Here is a 15,767-nt window from a genome sequence, read left to right as displayed (position 1 = left end):
CGGTCTTTGGCAAGTGTATTCATGATTTATGACATATATTTTACATATATAGTCTCCAGTATATGGATGGATTACTCAGTATTACACTAACTTGCTTTGTCATCCATAGTACAGTTAAGATCTGTATGTTTTGGTCAGATATCTTAGCCTACATTAGTGGTTTTAGCATCTTTAATGTACAAAATGTAGCAAAGTGCCACCCTGCATTCTTTGATTTTTCTGTATGCAACCCTGGCTGGAAAAAGACACCCCTGGGCAAGGTCATTAAAAATAATTAGATTTTACACGGTCAAGTCACCCAGTCAAGCTTCCTGCAAACTGGGACTTCCTTTTAACAATATTTATCTCTTATGCGCGGCACAGACTTCCACTACGGTTCCATTCTAGTGTTTTTTTTATTTAAAAATAAGGTGGGCCTGCACAGTGGATGAGTGGAAGCTCGGGCATCTTCTGTGTGGAGTTTGAATATTCTTCCCGTGCATGCGTGGGTTTTCTCCGGGTACTCCGGTTTCCTCCCACATTCCAAAAACATGCTAGGTTAATTGGCGACTCCAAATTATCCATAGATATGAATGTGAGTGTGAATGGTTGTTTGTCTATATGTGCCCTGTGATTGGCTGGCGACCAGTCCAGCGTGTACCCCGCCTCTCGCCCGAAGACAGCTGGGATAGGCTCCAGCACACCCTTGACCCTCGTTAGGATAAGTGGTAGAAAATGAATGAATGAATGAAAAATAAGATGGCTGACTTCCAAACATCAAATTCTGCCCAGGTAGATAGAGTACATGTTACTGAGCTAAGGGTTTCATCGATGAAGTTCAAACAAGCTTTGGAAGCAGTCCTACGTGCGCTTTTAATGGGACACTTTGGACATTTTGAGTGTGTGATTGCACTGATACCCGTTTGATCCTCAAGTGCTCTTGTTTTTGTTCTACCAAACATTGGCTTTGATTACTTAGTAGATACCACCAGCACTGACTGCAGTGCTAAGCATCTGGCAGAGTGAAGAGGGAAAAGCAGCTGTAATTTACCAATGTCAATTATTCAACAAATTAAAGCAAATAGTTTTTTTTTATCACCCTTTAAAGAAAAACATGGTGTATGTTGAACAAATGTTAATTGTGGATGTAAACATTTGACACTTGCAGCCTTTCTGTTTCCACCTATTCTTTTCATCTCCATCCTATTTATATCATAGGTCTTGATTATGAGGTTTGGTGGATAGTTCACATTTTTGCTTTGGTTGGTTTTTGAAATAAATGAGCCTTGAAACTTAAATAATTACTATGTTTTTTTTTTATTGGATCAGCTCTGCAAAATCTGACATAGAATGCATTTAAAAATGTAAAACAATGACACCGTGTGGTTAAATCAAAGAGTTGCAGGTTGTAAACCGACCACAGCGACACCTGCATCCCATGATGCAACGCAAATGCCGACTCAACTCACAGTGCGGAATATAACACAACTAAAACATGGATTATGGGGGTATCAAAATAAACATTTACACGTGCAAAATAAGAACCCACAAGGCATGCTGGGTAACTTCATGTTGGGAAGTTCTCAGCATGCCTTGCAGGTACTGATCATGCGGGGATACACTGCTAGAGAGCAACTATATTAATTATGGTTGATGTTATTGTTATTATGCATTAATACTACTACTAATAATAATAGATTATATTAATAGTAGCCTATTTTTCTGATGATTTCTTCTGTAGATGTACATGGAAGTGTTATCGCTTATCTTTCTTATAGGTTATATCTTAAAAATAATATTAACGCCATTATTTGGAAATAAAAACATTTTTTCCCTATATTTTTTAGACGGAAGGAACTGTTTCGCTTCAGATTTTATGTTACTTTCACAGCACAGAGAAAAAATATAATACAAAAAAAAAGAACATTTCTGGTATGAACAAGATATTAAATTTTTATTGATTTATCAGGCAGAAACATACATAATAATCCCTTATTGCTCATGAAGGTCTATGTTTCCTCGAGGGCTCGTTCTCACACCCATTCAACAATAAATAAAACCTCAGTTAAACACTTTTATTTGAATGATGTCACTTCAGTGTATGCGGTGGTCGTTTCTAGCCATCGATTTGACATGAAACAAAATCACAATTGTCAATACTGCTTCTGAAAAAGTCTTTAGCGATTCTCTTCCTGGTGAATGATGGTAACAATAATATGCTATTGTGTTATAAATTGGACTTTTTAAAGCTCTTGGCTGTTGTCAAAACCTGCACGACACAGTCTTTGTTTTTTGTTTTTTTTTTCTTAAATAACAACTGCAACAATAAAGAACCCCTTGCAAATGAAACATCCTAAATGCTTTATTCTTATGAGTATCATTATTCAAGGTTATATCGATATGAGAAAACACACAAACTGAGGAGTTATTGCCTTAATATTTTTGCATAACAAAGAAGAGGATTAAAAAGGAGGGGGAGGTTTTACATCGTCACACAACTTGTCAAGACAAATGGCATGCAAAGACTTAAGAAGTTCCGACACATTGAACATTTTCTACACAAACACTTTGAAGGCGGGGGGGGGGGAGAAAGACGACACACGTTTCACAGAGAATGTGTTAACACTGTGCAAAAAAGGTGAGAGACACAACAGCAGCTTTAGGAGCACACAGACGTATTGAAATCTTTTTTTTTTTTAAATATGGCTTATCAAGTCATCACATTTTCTATTTTGGGAGACAGACACACAGTATAATAAATGTATACAGTATATTTTGGATTTGATTGTTGATTGGCCTGGCTTGAGGCTTGTTCTAGATTCTTTATGTACATTTAAAGTGAACAGCAAAGTGAAGGAGGACGTTACGTTGTTGCTTCAAGCTCTTTAAGGGAGTTTAAAAGTAGTCACAGAAAAAGTAAAGACCATAAATGTTTGCGTCTGTGGCCCTCTGCGCGTCACACCCGACCAATGGCGCCGTGTGGCCTAGCCTGACTGCTGCAATTCACACCGTTGCTTCTTAAAACGTGAGATAAACCAATTTGGACTCATTTACAATGCTAATCTGGCGCCAGTTTGGGATTGAAGCCAACCTGTGAACTACAATAGCTAGCACTCGGCACATGCTAGCTGCTAGTCTACTTTTTTAGCATGTCCTGCAGCGGACCTGGCAGGTATTTCATCACTGTGTCCATGATGCTCTCCTCCTCCTCTTCGTCACCGCATCCGGTTGGCACCGCCTTCTTAGGTCGGGTCAAGCTGCCCGCCGCGGGCTCCTCTGCCGCGGCTGCTGCTTCTGCCTCGGCCTCCTCGCGCTTTTTCAAGCCATACTGGTGAGAAAACCACGGAGATAGATGTGAGTATTGAAGTGTAGGAAGGTTATATAACTTAAAATGGCTTTGTGACCTTTTTGCCAAATTTATTCTAAAATTCATTTTAATTTCATTTTAGATGTTCCACTGCACTCTTTTTTTTAAAGTAACAAATGCCTTTACATTGTTCTCACAATTTTCAATATTGGACTTTCATCATTAGTGTACTTTAAACGACAGCATTAGCACTGATGCTAGTGCTAACACAACATGATGTGTCCACCAATATTGTAGACTGCTACAGGCTACTACTCATTTTATCCACCCCATATCGGTAATAATTTAGGAATGCATAATAATGAAGCATACAATGTACAGCATGATAATTTGTGTTGGGATATCAATGGGAATCGGTATTAACATTACATCGTTCATTTTTTTATGTTTGATGCCTAGTTCAATGGTAACAAATATCCGCGAAGAAGAAGAAGAAGAAGAAGAGGGCGCGCACCAACGAAGAAGAAGCCGGAAAAGTTTGGCTTGAACAGCATAAAATGAGCGGTCGGATAAGTGCAGCATTTGCAACACAATGATATCACCATGGAAAGGAGGGTCAACGAAATTAAAAACATACGGATTCATGGTGTGGAATTAAGAGGAACAACGGCACATCACGTAACACGAACACCGTGTATTCCTTCATATAGCATGCATCCTTTAACAACGCCCTATACTCCAAGCCACACGAGGGAGCTGCTGAGTCACCAACAGGACACCCTCGTCTTTGGTGCGCTGCGTGGACTTCCTCTCCAAGCAGTCAGAATCAGGAAATTCCAACAATAAACGTCGACCGACTAATGCCAATATAAGTGGAGGTTCAAGGTGGCTGCTGATGAGGACGTTTGGTGTAAATAAAGAAGGGGAGCTTCGGTTCTAGAGGTAAGTTATTATGCACAGCTAAACCCTTTAAACTCACACAACATGTTTCCGGCCTTCAAAATAAGTCGGCTACATCCTGTTTACAAAGTAAGAGTGTCATTAAAATAGCGAATATTGAAGTAGCAAACAATGTATGCTAATGCTAAGGGCTAACATTAGCCCACGTACTTTACATAGATAAATCTATTTGTTTGATTGTGCCCACATAATCAACAGCATTGACTTCAAGTGTACTCCTGCAGAAAGAAATTCATAGTAAAGTTGATTTTAAATGTATTACTCTTTTAGAGGGTATCAATGTATTAAACATAAATGCTGTAGTCTTAATTGCATGTGTAATTTTTTTGTCAGAGTTGATTCTAATGACAGAAATGCTAACAAGTCAAGCTAAATATTAGACAGGAGAAGAAAGCACGAAACAATAAATTCAGAGTACATTTGTGTGATTGGGCCCACAGTAGCACCTCAAACAGAAAACAATTCAAACATTCTCTAATAACGGCAGCTTGAAAACATTACAAGATTAACAACTGATGGTAAATATCTGCATGAGACGCACGCAATTATTTTTGTTGTGTGTTAATTATGCCTTTCACAACATGAACTGATCATTTCAGTTGCTGCATTTCCACACAGCTATTTGCTCGTCCTCTGCTGATATATTACTCTACAGTCTCAGAAAGTTGGAAAGAGCATTAAAGCAAACAAAGCAATTAAAAATAGCTCTACAATAAACATTTTCCAAGGCAGGGTCTGTTGTTAAAAAAAAAAAGCTGGCAGGTGATATATGACGTCTTCAGAAGCAGTGCTCACATCAAAAGTGAGGACGCGATCCAGAAATCATCAAAACGTTTAAAAGAGGAGATCTGCATTTCAGTGCTCCAAGTAATCAAAGTGACAAAACATCCATTCTACTGAAGCATGTTCTTTTACTTTCAATATTGACACATTTATGATGGTTATACCTTATCCCTGATGCCTTGTCTCATCGATTCCCTCTCAGCCTCCATCTTGGCATATTTGGCCTTCCTTTCCTCCTCCTGCTGCCTCAGCGCTTCCTGCCTCTCCTCCTCTTTCTTTGCTGCATCTGGGTCCTCCTCCTTCTCCTCCCCACCCAGCATTTTGCCCACATCAGGAGGCCCTCCTGTAGGAGGCAAACACAGGTTAAGATGAGAGGGAAGTATAGGGAAGTAGTGTAAGCCAAGTATGATTCCTTATATTCTCGAGTATGGAAGACATGAACTATACAGTCCTTTAGTTAGCTTTACACCTGTATTAAAAAAATTAGTTGACATAATTCTTGTGTGTGTTGCCATAAAAGTGCGTGAGTGAGGAGTGGACAGGAAGTGGCATCATGGGTTCAGAGTTGAGTTTCACCTTGGCATGGGTTATGGCTGAAACAGTAGCCTGTGTTTTTTGGGGAGGATTTTTAATTCGGGATTATTGTGCCTCTTGTGAGATCATTTAAACCAGCAATAAGTCTGGCACTTGTGGGCCTCAGCGAACATTACAATAACATTAGTGACACCTGGTGACCAGTGTAGAGTACTACATATTATCAACATTGAATGCATATTTTAAATGCCTTAAATGTGTATATTACCTAATTTAGCAATTTTTATGCTTGAAAATAATCGATTTAGGCTAAAAAAAATTGCTTAATTATGTATGTGTGACTAATAATAGGCTACATTCAACTACGAAACCAGCATAATGTATTAATATATTATCTTCAGGATCTGAAGCTGCGATTTTGATGCACGGAGTACAGAGGGAAGACTATGGTGTATGTTTCCGCCCAATACAGCATAACATAGAAACTCTGTGATATCATGCAAATATGCCGCGTAAGGCATATATCAATGCTTGATTCTCAGCATTCATCCAATAAAGCTTGTGAACTGATCGTTATAGCCGTTTCCTGTGAAATAGAAGCGAAGAAGAATGACATAAAAAATTAAAACATGTGGACTGTCATGCCTTTTATGTGCGTCATATTTCTAGACAAAGGTAGAAGCAACCAGCATGATGTGAACAGTAACGACTCTAGTTGAGTGGGCAAACCGACCATCATGTTCTCTGTAGTGAGAACATCACAGGAGCGGGATGGACACTTGTGTGAAAAGGATGAGGAGATGTGAAAGATGCGTAAGCCATGGATGTGGTATGATTGTTTTAAGAAGACTGGAGGAGATAAAAGGTTAGTATATTCAGTGGAAGAAGGAAATCATAATGAGAGGGAGGGAATGTGTCAGAAACATTTTCCGAGTTGTTCCAGTTGGTGGGATTATCCGGCAGGTTGTAGTTTTCCAATAAAAATGGAGAGCGTGACTAGAAAGAAGTGACAAATGAAAGAAGATGAGGGGGGAGTGAAATGCAGGAGACAGCAAAGAAGGATGGCCGGGGGGGTTGCGACGGGAAGTCTTCAGGGGCAGACCAGGGGCATCTGAGGAGAGGACGAAAGGAAGCGAGCGAGCGAGAAAGAAAGGCAGAGTAATCCTTGAGAAGAGGCTCGCCTTTGGTATTGTTGATATTTTCACTCATCAGCATAATAAAAAGCAAGTGCGGCACATTGCGGAGATCGAAGACAAAAGACAAGACGGCAAGACAGGCAGAGACAAGACAGAAAAGGAATTGAAAAAGTCCACATCTTGGTCTAGTTTAAATTTGAATGGGTGTTTGTGCTTTCCTCCGATAAACTATGATGTTAAATGTGTTTACCCAATCCAATGACATTGCGACATAAGCCTTGTGCTTTGAAAAGCCTCATGTCCACAATGGCCGCTCTAGGGCACACCCCATAATCTGATTGCTAGCCAACACAATCAAGGAAGGAACCCATTCTGGAGTATTATTAGAGTCCTTCCACAAGAATGAGGTCCTGAATTGAAAATAAATGATACCATGACCATCTCCTCAAAGCATTTTCAGTGGAATCCAATGTCATGGTGGGACTATACGGAATTGACCCAACCATAAAAGATCATTTTCCGTGATATAGCATACATTCATTAATTTATTCATTCATTCATTTTCTACTGCTTTTTCCTCACAAGGGTCGCGGGGGTGCTGGAGCCTATGCCAGCTGTCTTTGGGCAAGAGGTGGGGTACACCCTGGACTGGTCGAATAGCATACAACGTTAATAAATTGAATATTTTCCTAGGAATTTTAGGAATTCCTAAATACTGTTTTCAACATTAGAGAACCGTAGACATGAAATAACAACCACATAATCACCTTTGCACTCCCATTATTTTTTGTTTACAACATATTTCTCAACTCTTATGCCACAGAGACTCAAGACAGCCGCTAGCTAGCAAACTAGTGAGTTAGCAAGCTAACCTCAAAATTATTTATTCTAACATGCATAACAAGCATTTACAGTTGTTTTATGCAGGTAAACAATAATTGCAAAACTATAAAAAATTTTATATTAACATTTTTGAGCGTGCTAATCATGTCGTAGACGGGTGGTGCCGCTGACTTATAGTTCCTGTGTCCATGTTGTGATAAGCTAATAGAATGCTAACAACAACGTATTGTCATGAAAAATACATTAAGATCACGCATGGTACGCTAACCGGAAAAATGTACACAAACCGAGGCAAAATGATGCTAACCTCAAAATTATTTATTCTAAATTTAAGTAGCCAAGAACTTCCACACAGAATGGGAGTAGAACATTTTTTTTTCACTTTATCATGTTGGCTGGCTTCATACAGTGTTATAATGTAATGTAAGGTAATGTCTCAATGTTTTGTGTCATTACTGCTGCCTCGTGACCAGAATACTACGTATCACTTGTATTTCAATATGTTATGAATAATACAAGACCATACTCTCCCACGAAAACAGTGGGTGTGATAATCAAATGGTGATATTGCGAGAGGGACGACTCTACTGATTTTAACAAATTGTTTCCAAATCCAAACAAATCAGAAGTTGACCATTCTGCAGTAACAGATTTTGGACCTCATAGGTTCTACAGTACTTGGGAAACTTGTACCTCATTACATGCAAGGCTGCTTTGACCACAAACCCACGCCTGGCGCCCAGCCATGAATAATTGATTAAACAATCTTTCACCAGGATTGATGTATTGATTGACAGCTCTGAGAGCCAGACTGAAGAGCTGATTGAATTTTTTTCAGTGATTTCCTACGGGAAATTATTGCCTATGAGAAAATGAATGAATCTGAATGTTTCCGCAGTCCAATCAGATTGTACCGCTGTCATCTTTACGCTACTTCTATATTCTAGGAGGGAATACTAGAGATTGGTACAATATGGTGCGATGCATTAAGTAGTATTCTCAATTCATATTTTAATTGTTTTGGTGTCATGAACACTTTCTGACCACTTTTTGGAACCATGAGAAAGGAGGATTACATACATCAGGATTATTTTTTACTGACTCGATATTCTTGATGCCATTGTTAAATCTTAAAATGTAATCTTAAGTAAGAAGAAATCGCTATAAGCTATGCCTTCATTAGTCCTACATGGGGAAATAAAATAAAATAATTGAATACAATTAAATAAAAATAAATAAATACAATTAAAGTGGCTGTGGATAGCGCGGAGGCCACACAGCTAGGAGAACCAAGTTCGATTCCAACCTCGGGCATCTCTGTGTGGAGTTTCCATGTTCTCCCCGTGCATGCGTGGGTTTTCTCCGGGTATTCCGGTTTCCTCCCATATTCCAAAAACAAAACAAATTGTCCATAGGTATGTGACAATGCCCTGTGATTGGCTGGCGACCAGTACAGGGTATACCCCGCCTCTCGCCTAAAGTCACCTGGGATAGGCTCCAGCATACCCACACAACCCTAATTAGGATAAGCAGTATAGAAAATGTATGGATGGAATAAATTCTAAACACAATTACAATTAAAGTCGCTACTGAAGCTTGTAAAAGACAATGGTTCTATCTCACTAATGAGCTGCTTGGACTTTGGCCATAAAAAGACAGTAGATAAATTAGAAAAAAAGAGAGATCCAACAAAGCAAAGTGTTGTAGTCTCAGCAGCACAGAAGAAACTGACATTGCAGCCGCATGCACCCAACCATGACATAGACAAGGTTGTGTGTGTATACGGCATATATAGTATGTATATGTGCGGAGGGTGTTAAAGGGAATAAAAACCTCAAACGCATTTACAGTAATATATGGATATAGATCATTTATATGGATATAAATAATTACTTAGCTTTCGGCATGTATTAATCAGTAATGAGCATTTGAACAACTCCTTGTCGTGTTGTAATGCATGTGGATGTTCCAGTATGTGTATGTGTGGGGTGCATGTTATGGATTTACAATACACAGTGAAGGCAACAGCATTGAAGATAGTGGCTTCTTTCTTCCGTCATAGCCTAAACCAGTTCTGCACAACTTTTAATGATGTTGCGTCCTGCAGCTATCCACATTATATCAACTAACTGTGCAGTGAATCACCAAGCCTCTGCAAAAACAAAGCCAAACATTAACAATGAAAAAGTCATGTTTTAACATGAGAATGAAAAAAAAAAACATAGATGCACCCACAAAATAAGCCTGGATATCTTTGCACGTATAGGAATATATGAGCTGAGGGATTCTGTAAATGAAGCAGTGACTCACAGCCTAGCCTCATTGTCAAATAATACTCTCACTACACTTCCCTTCCCTGAAAGCTTATTAGCACATTCAAATTGTCTTTGCTGGGATGTAAAAGACCGAAAAAAAAGAAGAAGCAGATCCTGGGAGACAAAAGCCTGAGTTATATTGAGCCATGCGCTAAGCTCTTGTGTGCCATTTGCAAGAGATACAGCAACATCCTGTCAAGGCAGGCTATTAAAGCTCTCATGCGTCACACTGGTGGCGCTGAGAGACGATTGACTGAAGTGCTTCCATGCTGAATTTGCAACAGAAAGTTGTCTGTGCAACATTCAATATATAAAAGTGCAGTACAGTGTGTTTTACGAATTAAAACGCAAGTCAACACAAATATACATTTCATAGAGCAATCCTCGAAGAATAAAAACATTTTTAGATGATTTGATATCCTGGGAAAAAGTGCAATGCTATATTCAAGGTGACTCAAAAGTGAAATCAAATGATTTTCAAGTGGTCTCTTTGCCAAGTTTCACAGATTTAATCCTTCTATTGTAAAAGTCTTTGTTAAATCCCAAGACTCGTAAAGAGATTGGATGGAAGACTAACCCTTGCTAACACTCCCAGTGCATGAACTTTGAACAGTTTCAGATTAAAGCAACTCATCTGCTATCCTTCCAGGTTCCCTGGCAAATCTCTTTCTAAGTCCAAAGAGTGATGAGAAAGTCAAAAGTGAAGGGGAAAATGTATTGGCTACCCAATGGTATCTGGATTTTGAATTAAACATACATTTAGTGATGGGTGTTTCCCGCAGGATTGCAATCGTTTGCGGCAATGGTGGGTTGCCGGTGGATCTTGTTGCTTAAGTTACTTAAGTCGAACATAACATGCATAACAAGCATTTACAGTTGTTTTATGCAGGTAAACAATAATTGCAAAACTATAAAAAAATTATATTAACATTTTTGAGCGTTAAGTGCGTAGACGGGTGGTGCCGCTGACTTATAGTTCCTGTGTCCATGTTGTGGTAAGCTAATAGAATGCTAACAACAACGTATTGTCATGAAAAATACATTAAGATCACACATGGTACGCTAACCGGAAAAATGTACACAAACCGAGGCAAAATTATGGCATACATTTTTTATGTTAACTGACAAACACTAAAATCATCACACAGCAACTGAACGGTCAAAAGGTAGCTAAGAAATATATAAGAAAACTACCAATACAAGTTTAAAATAACAACAGCTACCCATAATGCATTACAGTTCATTGGCCAATGGCTGCCGTGGATGCCAGGCCACCAGAGGGAGCTTTTATATGTACGTCTGTGTGTGTGTGTGTGTGTGCTTAATGCTTAGCGTAATATGATTAATGTCTGAGGCAGTAAGTGCTACACACACACACACACACACACACACACACACTGGAAGGGGCTCAAGGTCAATGTGATGAATTTAATAACATACAAAGAGAAGATAGGGAGGCGTGTGTGTGTCAGTGGTATCCCTCTAGGTCAACCAAGCAATGAAAACTTGATTTCCAATCATATGTGAGTGCCACCTCGTGACTGTGTGCACTTCGAGGTGATGGAAGAACATCTCAAGGTGTGTTCTGTTTTCATTTGACCCCAAGTAACACTGTTTTGTTTCACTTCAAATGCACCAAACCTGATAAAAGTCCATGTAAATATAGTTGTTGTAAGACGAGGCGTTGATAATAGATACATTGATACGTTAAAAAACAAACAAAAATACATAAAAAAAAACAGTTGGACCAACGTACTGTATTAACAACACGACAAAGGTTGCGCCATATTGTATTGAGAGCTGGAAAATGCATGCATGCAGTGGTCATGTTGTCCACCTACACCAGTTAAATGCATTGTTCCATCTTTGAATAGAAATATTGGGAAAGGTTTCACTTGGAATTATTTATAATTATTTGTATTTGCATGATTTCCAATGATAAAACCAACCTTTAACCATGAATGGCAATTTATTTAGACTCAGGAACAGACTACTCATATTAACAACAAACCATTGATAGTTTTGCTCCAAAAAGATGAAAAAAAAATAAAAATATTCAATTTATAAGCAATCATCCCTCTTTTCTGCTGATGTAGTTGAGCCTGCTCGATGGTGGCCCATTCCCTCAAACGAATGTCTTCCTCATTTGACAGACCCCAAATCTGTCACACTAATTCAAGACAGGTTCGAAAAGTGATGAGTCAGCAGCGGAACACTCAGGAAGGGCAGAAATTCGAGCACTTCTACATTTCAAGGTGAACCTAATGTATGTGACAATGGTGTTGATGTCATCCAAATGTCAATTCGGTATTCCTCAAGATAAGCTGATTAAAATAGGGGATGTCTTACAGCCCTGACATATTCTTGCTTTTCTTCTCTGATCTTCAGATATGCTCATAATGTTGTTCTTCAATATGTAAATTGCATTCATTGTCCGACTACTTTTGTTAAATCAACAAATATGCAAACTAAACAGGAAGTTTTGCTCCCCATGTTACAATCTATTCCACTACTTTGGATTCAAATATTTCTGTGGTAATTTTATATAAGTAAAGTCCGGTGATGCAGTGCCCCATTAATCCAGTAGATGGCACTGTGCTGAAAAAAATTTAATTGTCAATAGGTAAATGGCACTTTTTTTTACATTTACTGCCAACTCTCCCTGTCCTTCCTCTGTGGTGTGATACAGAGTCAAATTTCCTAAAAATAAACAAATAACTAAATAAATATTTTTTTACTGGGCTTGGAGCATAAAAGATTGTGCAGTACAAATTCTGCCTAGCAACAAGTTCACCACAGGAGCAGCACAACTCCGGCCAAGGTAGTGTTTGTTGTTTGTTTGTTTTTTACACTTTTGTGACATCACACATTATTATACTGTTCATTTAGCCTTTAACATTCATTATTAATGTGAAGTGTTTTATGATTTAATATGAATAATAATAATAGAGTTTTAAATGGATTTTAAAGGGTTATTTAGATTTACATTATATTCAATTCCAAGTGCAAAAGTGGGGAAAATGGGGGAAAACAAGACTGCTTTGAACACCAAACCACAAAGAACCATGAAACATAATTGATTGGAGAATATTTAATGAGCATTGATGTACTGATTGAAAACATTTGAGTCAAGTTGAAATCTTAACTGAATTGATTTACTAGCTAATTATTTTTGCTTCATTATGTGCTTCTCCCACCCTTTCGGTGACCTTTTGTGAGCCAGTGCTGTCTCAACAAATTCACACATGATTTTGTTGTTGAATGAGGTCGGTGTGTCCTGGTCATAAAGCATGACTTATAAAACCAAGTACTACTAATAATCAGTCTGACATGCATACATGTTGAATCAGATGCAATAAAATTGATTAAAAAAAAAGCAAGAGTCCAAAAATCTGCGCAATAATAGTTTTGACTGAAAGTGTCAGAGATGTATTCATGTAGCGATATGTTTATTATTGTGTTTGTAGCTATAGCACTGGTGCAGAACTGCAGTGTGTACAGGCTTTAGAGTCCAGCCCACTACTGAGCAGCATCCGATGCATTGCAGTTGATTTAAGAATTCATACGACGCAGCTACTGTATGAGGTACGGGCAGGATGAGGCAGCAGTGGCATCCTCAGAATCCCAATGAGCGGTAGAGGCGCTTTTGGCCGTTATCTCCCCATCCTCACTGTAACCCGACGACACTGCTGTAACCTGTACAACGATAGCTCGCTGCGACTCGCTGCTACGTGCACAGCAGCTGAATTGCGCCCGCCGGTGTCACTCTAGAAGCTGCAGTTGTCATAGAGGGTGAATGCCATGAATGAGCAGAGGACTAATTAGGGGGAAAATTATAATAAACGTATAAGATGCCGGAATGTCTATCCATGCGTCCGCCGATTAACCTCATTGGTGTCGCAGGAGTGCTGGAGCCTATCCCAGCTGATTTTGGGCAAGAGGTGATTACATTCTACTGCTCGCCAGTCAATTACGGTGTAAGAGGAGGTGTGTCTGTTGGAACTTAGACAATTTGTGAGGTCAAAGGTCACTGACAGGGGCCCTGCTGGTTCACCATCTTGTTGTAGTTCATCCCAAAGGGTCACCGCTTGCAAGTTGTTATACGGAAAACGGCAAGCATGGGATTGTGTTCATAGGTGTATAGTTCCCCAATTCCCTTGCTTTATATTATAGATGGCATTAAATATTGACGTAATCTTAAAAAGTGACATTTTGTATCAAATTACAAATATTGGGTTTGATGTGATATCATTCTGTTTTAATGTAGTTTGTTCAGTATTTTGGTGCAGCGTGGATAAAAAGCGTCCCGTGTCCCAGTAGGGCTTGCACGCTGGTACTGCATGTGTGCCTGCTTGTGCTGAACATCCGCTTTACACCCTCAACACTGCAGTGCTGTTAAATCAAGCCCTCGCCTGGCAGCCGACTCACCTCCCAGTGCAGCTTTCATTACAAAATTCATGATGAAGCAGTTCTGTGTTCTCTTCCTTCAGCGGTCACGTTATCGGGTACGGATGGACCTGCAGCCAAGAGAACAAAACAACCTTTTAGCTAAGAGTTAAGAAAAGTACTTCCACTCCGCACTCGAGAGTTTAGCGGGACAAAAGAGATGAAAATGAAGAGTGAATGACCTCTATAGGGCGTCCTGAAAATAACCACCGACACTTCTTGTGTAGCTGTTCTTTTTATTACAATTCATTGATTCATTGATCGTGTTTTAATGTATGGATCACTTTGCTGCAAACAAGTAACAGTTGCAAAACAGTAGAGATGTCGTTAACCCTCCATTGCACCGTGCTCTGACTTTTTTTCAAGACCGGCGCCCTCGATTTACAACCACAATCCATCTTGTGTGGATTTATGCTGACGCTACTACCTATGAAAATAAAGTGCCGGGACAAAAAAAAATGGAAGCGCACAAATAGGGTCAAGGTGAGCCATGCTTTCTGCCAGGAAAAAGTCATAATGATAACAATTATTGCAACCTCGGGACGTGAAAAGTTGAATAGATAGCATGCATTGTAATTCTGTTTGTGCTTATTTAAAAAGAATACCTTATTTTGAAGTTCATGTTATCCTTCAATAACAGAATCTGGGGCTCAAAGGGTGCATGATTCAATCTTTTGAAGGATTCTACTAATAATGTTTGATCTTACAGCTTTGTTTATGCTGGTACTGCTGCGCAAAACTTGCAGCACTCCACATTATTGCGATGCAGTTGTCTCAATCTGCAGCAAATCATTTCCTGCTTTACCTCCTCTTCATCCGCAGCATCGTCAATTTCTCCCCACATGAACCCTTTTAAACTCAGCACCAGTCAGATGAATGTCACACTTCCTATTTTACGTCTATTCCAATGCAGTCATGTCCCCATCCTGTCCCGAGCGGTGCACCAACAGTGGTTTGTTCCTTTACCTTGATTTGGATCTTCGTCCCAGTCTTTTCTCAGCCAAATTTAGGAGGAAAAAAAAAACCCTCTGCAGGGCTAACGCCAGCCTCCTGCTTCGTTTGTAAGCCGATGCACACAAAATACAAGTTGATGCCTCTAAAAAAAGGATGGATCGAGCCTCTCACTTTGCAGACATGCCGGTTGTGACGGAGTCAAGCTGCAGCGGAGGAGGCGGAGGAGGCGGAGGAGGAGGAGAGTGAGCTCCTGCAGGACCAGATGAGAGCATGCAGAGGGAGAGGAGGGGGAGGGGAAGGGAGGCCAGGGGAGGGGGAGTTCTAGCGCCATTTGAACAGCCTGTTTCATTGCCACAGTGTCAGAGGAGAGGCGCTATCCATCCATCCATCCATCCATTTTCTACCGCTTAAGGCACATCATAGATAGTATAATATATAGTAACAAACTACAAAACTACACGCTGTTGTGTTATGGAAAATTATGTAGTTGCTAAAAAGGTGCTGTCGCCA

The 15,767-nt window shown here is 39.6% G+C and overlaps 1 protein-coding gene across 1 annotated transcript; it reads right to left on the bottom strand.

The window, feature by feature from the left end:
- Positions 1 to 1,914: 1,914 nt before the first annotated feature.
- cplx2a (complexin 2a) lies at positions 1,915 to 15,490 on the bottom strand. The gene is made up of 4 exons (XM_058065553.2): positions 15,270 to 15,490; positions 14,286 to 14,374; positions 5,194 to 5,372; positions 1,915 to 3,307 (listed from the first exon to the last, which is right to left on the bottom strand). Exons 2-4 carry the CDS (start codon positions 14,314 to 14,316, stop codon positions 3,116 to 3,118), a joined length of 402 nt encoding a protein of 133 aa, XP_057921536.1. The 5' UTR covers positions 14,317 to 14,374; positions 15,270 to 15,490; the 3' UTR covers positions 1,915 to 3,115.
- Positions 15,491 to 15,767: the final 277 nt, after the last annotated feature.

The sequence above is a fragment of the Doryrhamphus excisus genome, linkage group LG9, assembly GCF_037039965.1.
Source record: "Doryrhamphus excisus strain RoL-2023G ecotype Guam linkage group LG9, RoL_Dexc_Guam_v1.1, whole genome shotgun sequence".
NCBI classification, from domain to species: domain Eukaryota; kingdom Metazoa; phylum Chordata; class Actinopteri; order Syngnathiformes; family Syngnathidae; genus Doryrhamphus; species Doryrhamphus excisus.
Note: the sequence above shows the minus strand (reverse complement) of the source record. Positions and strands in the feature narration are given on the sequence as shown.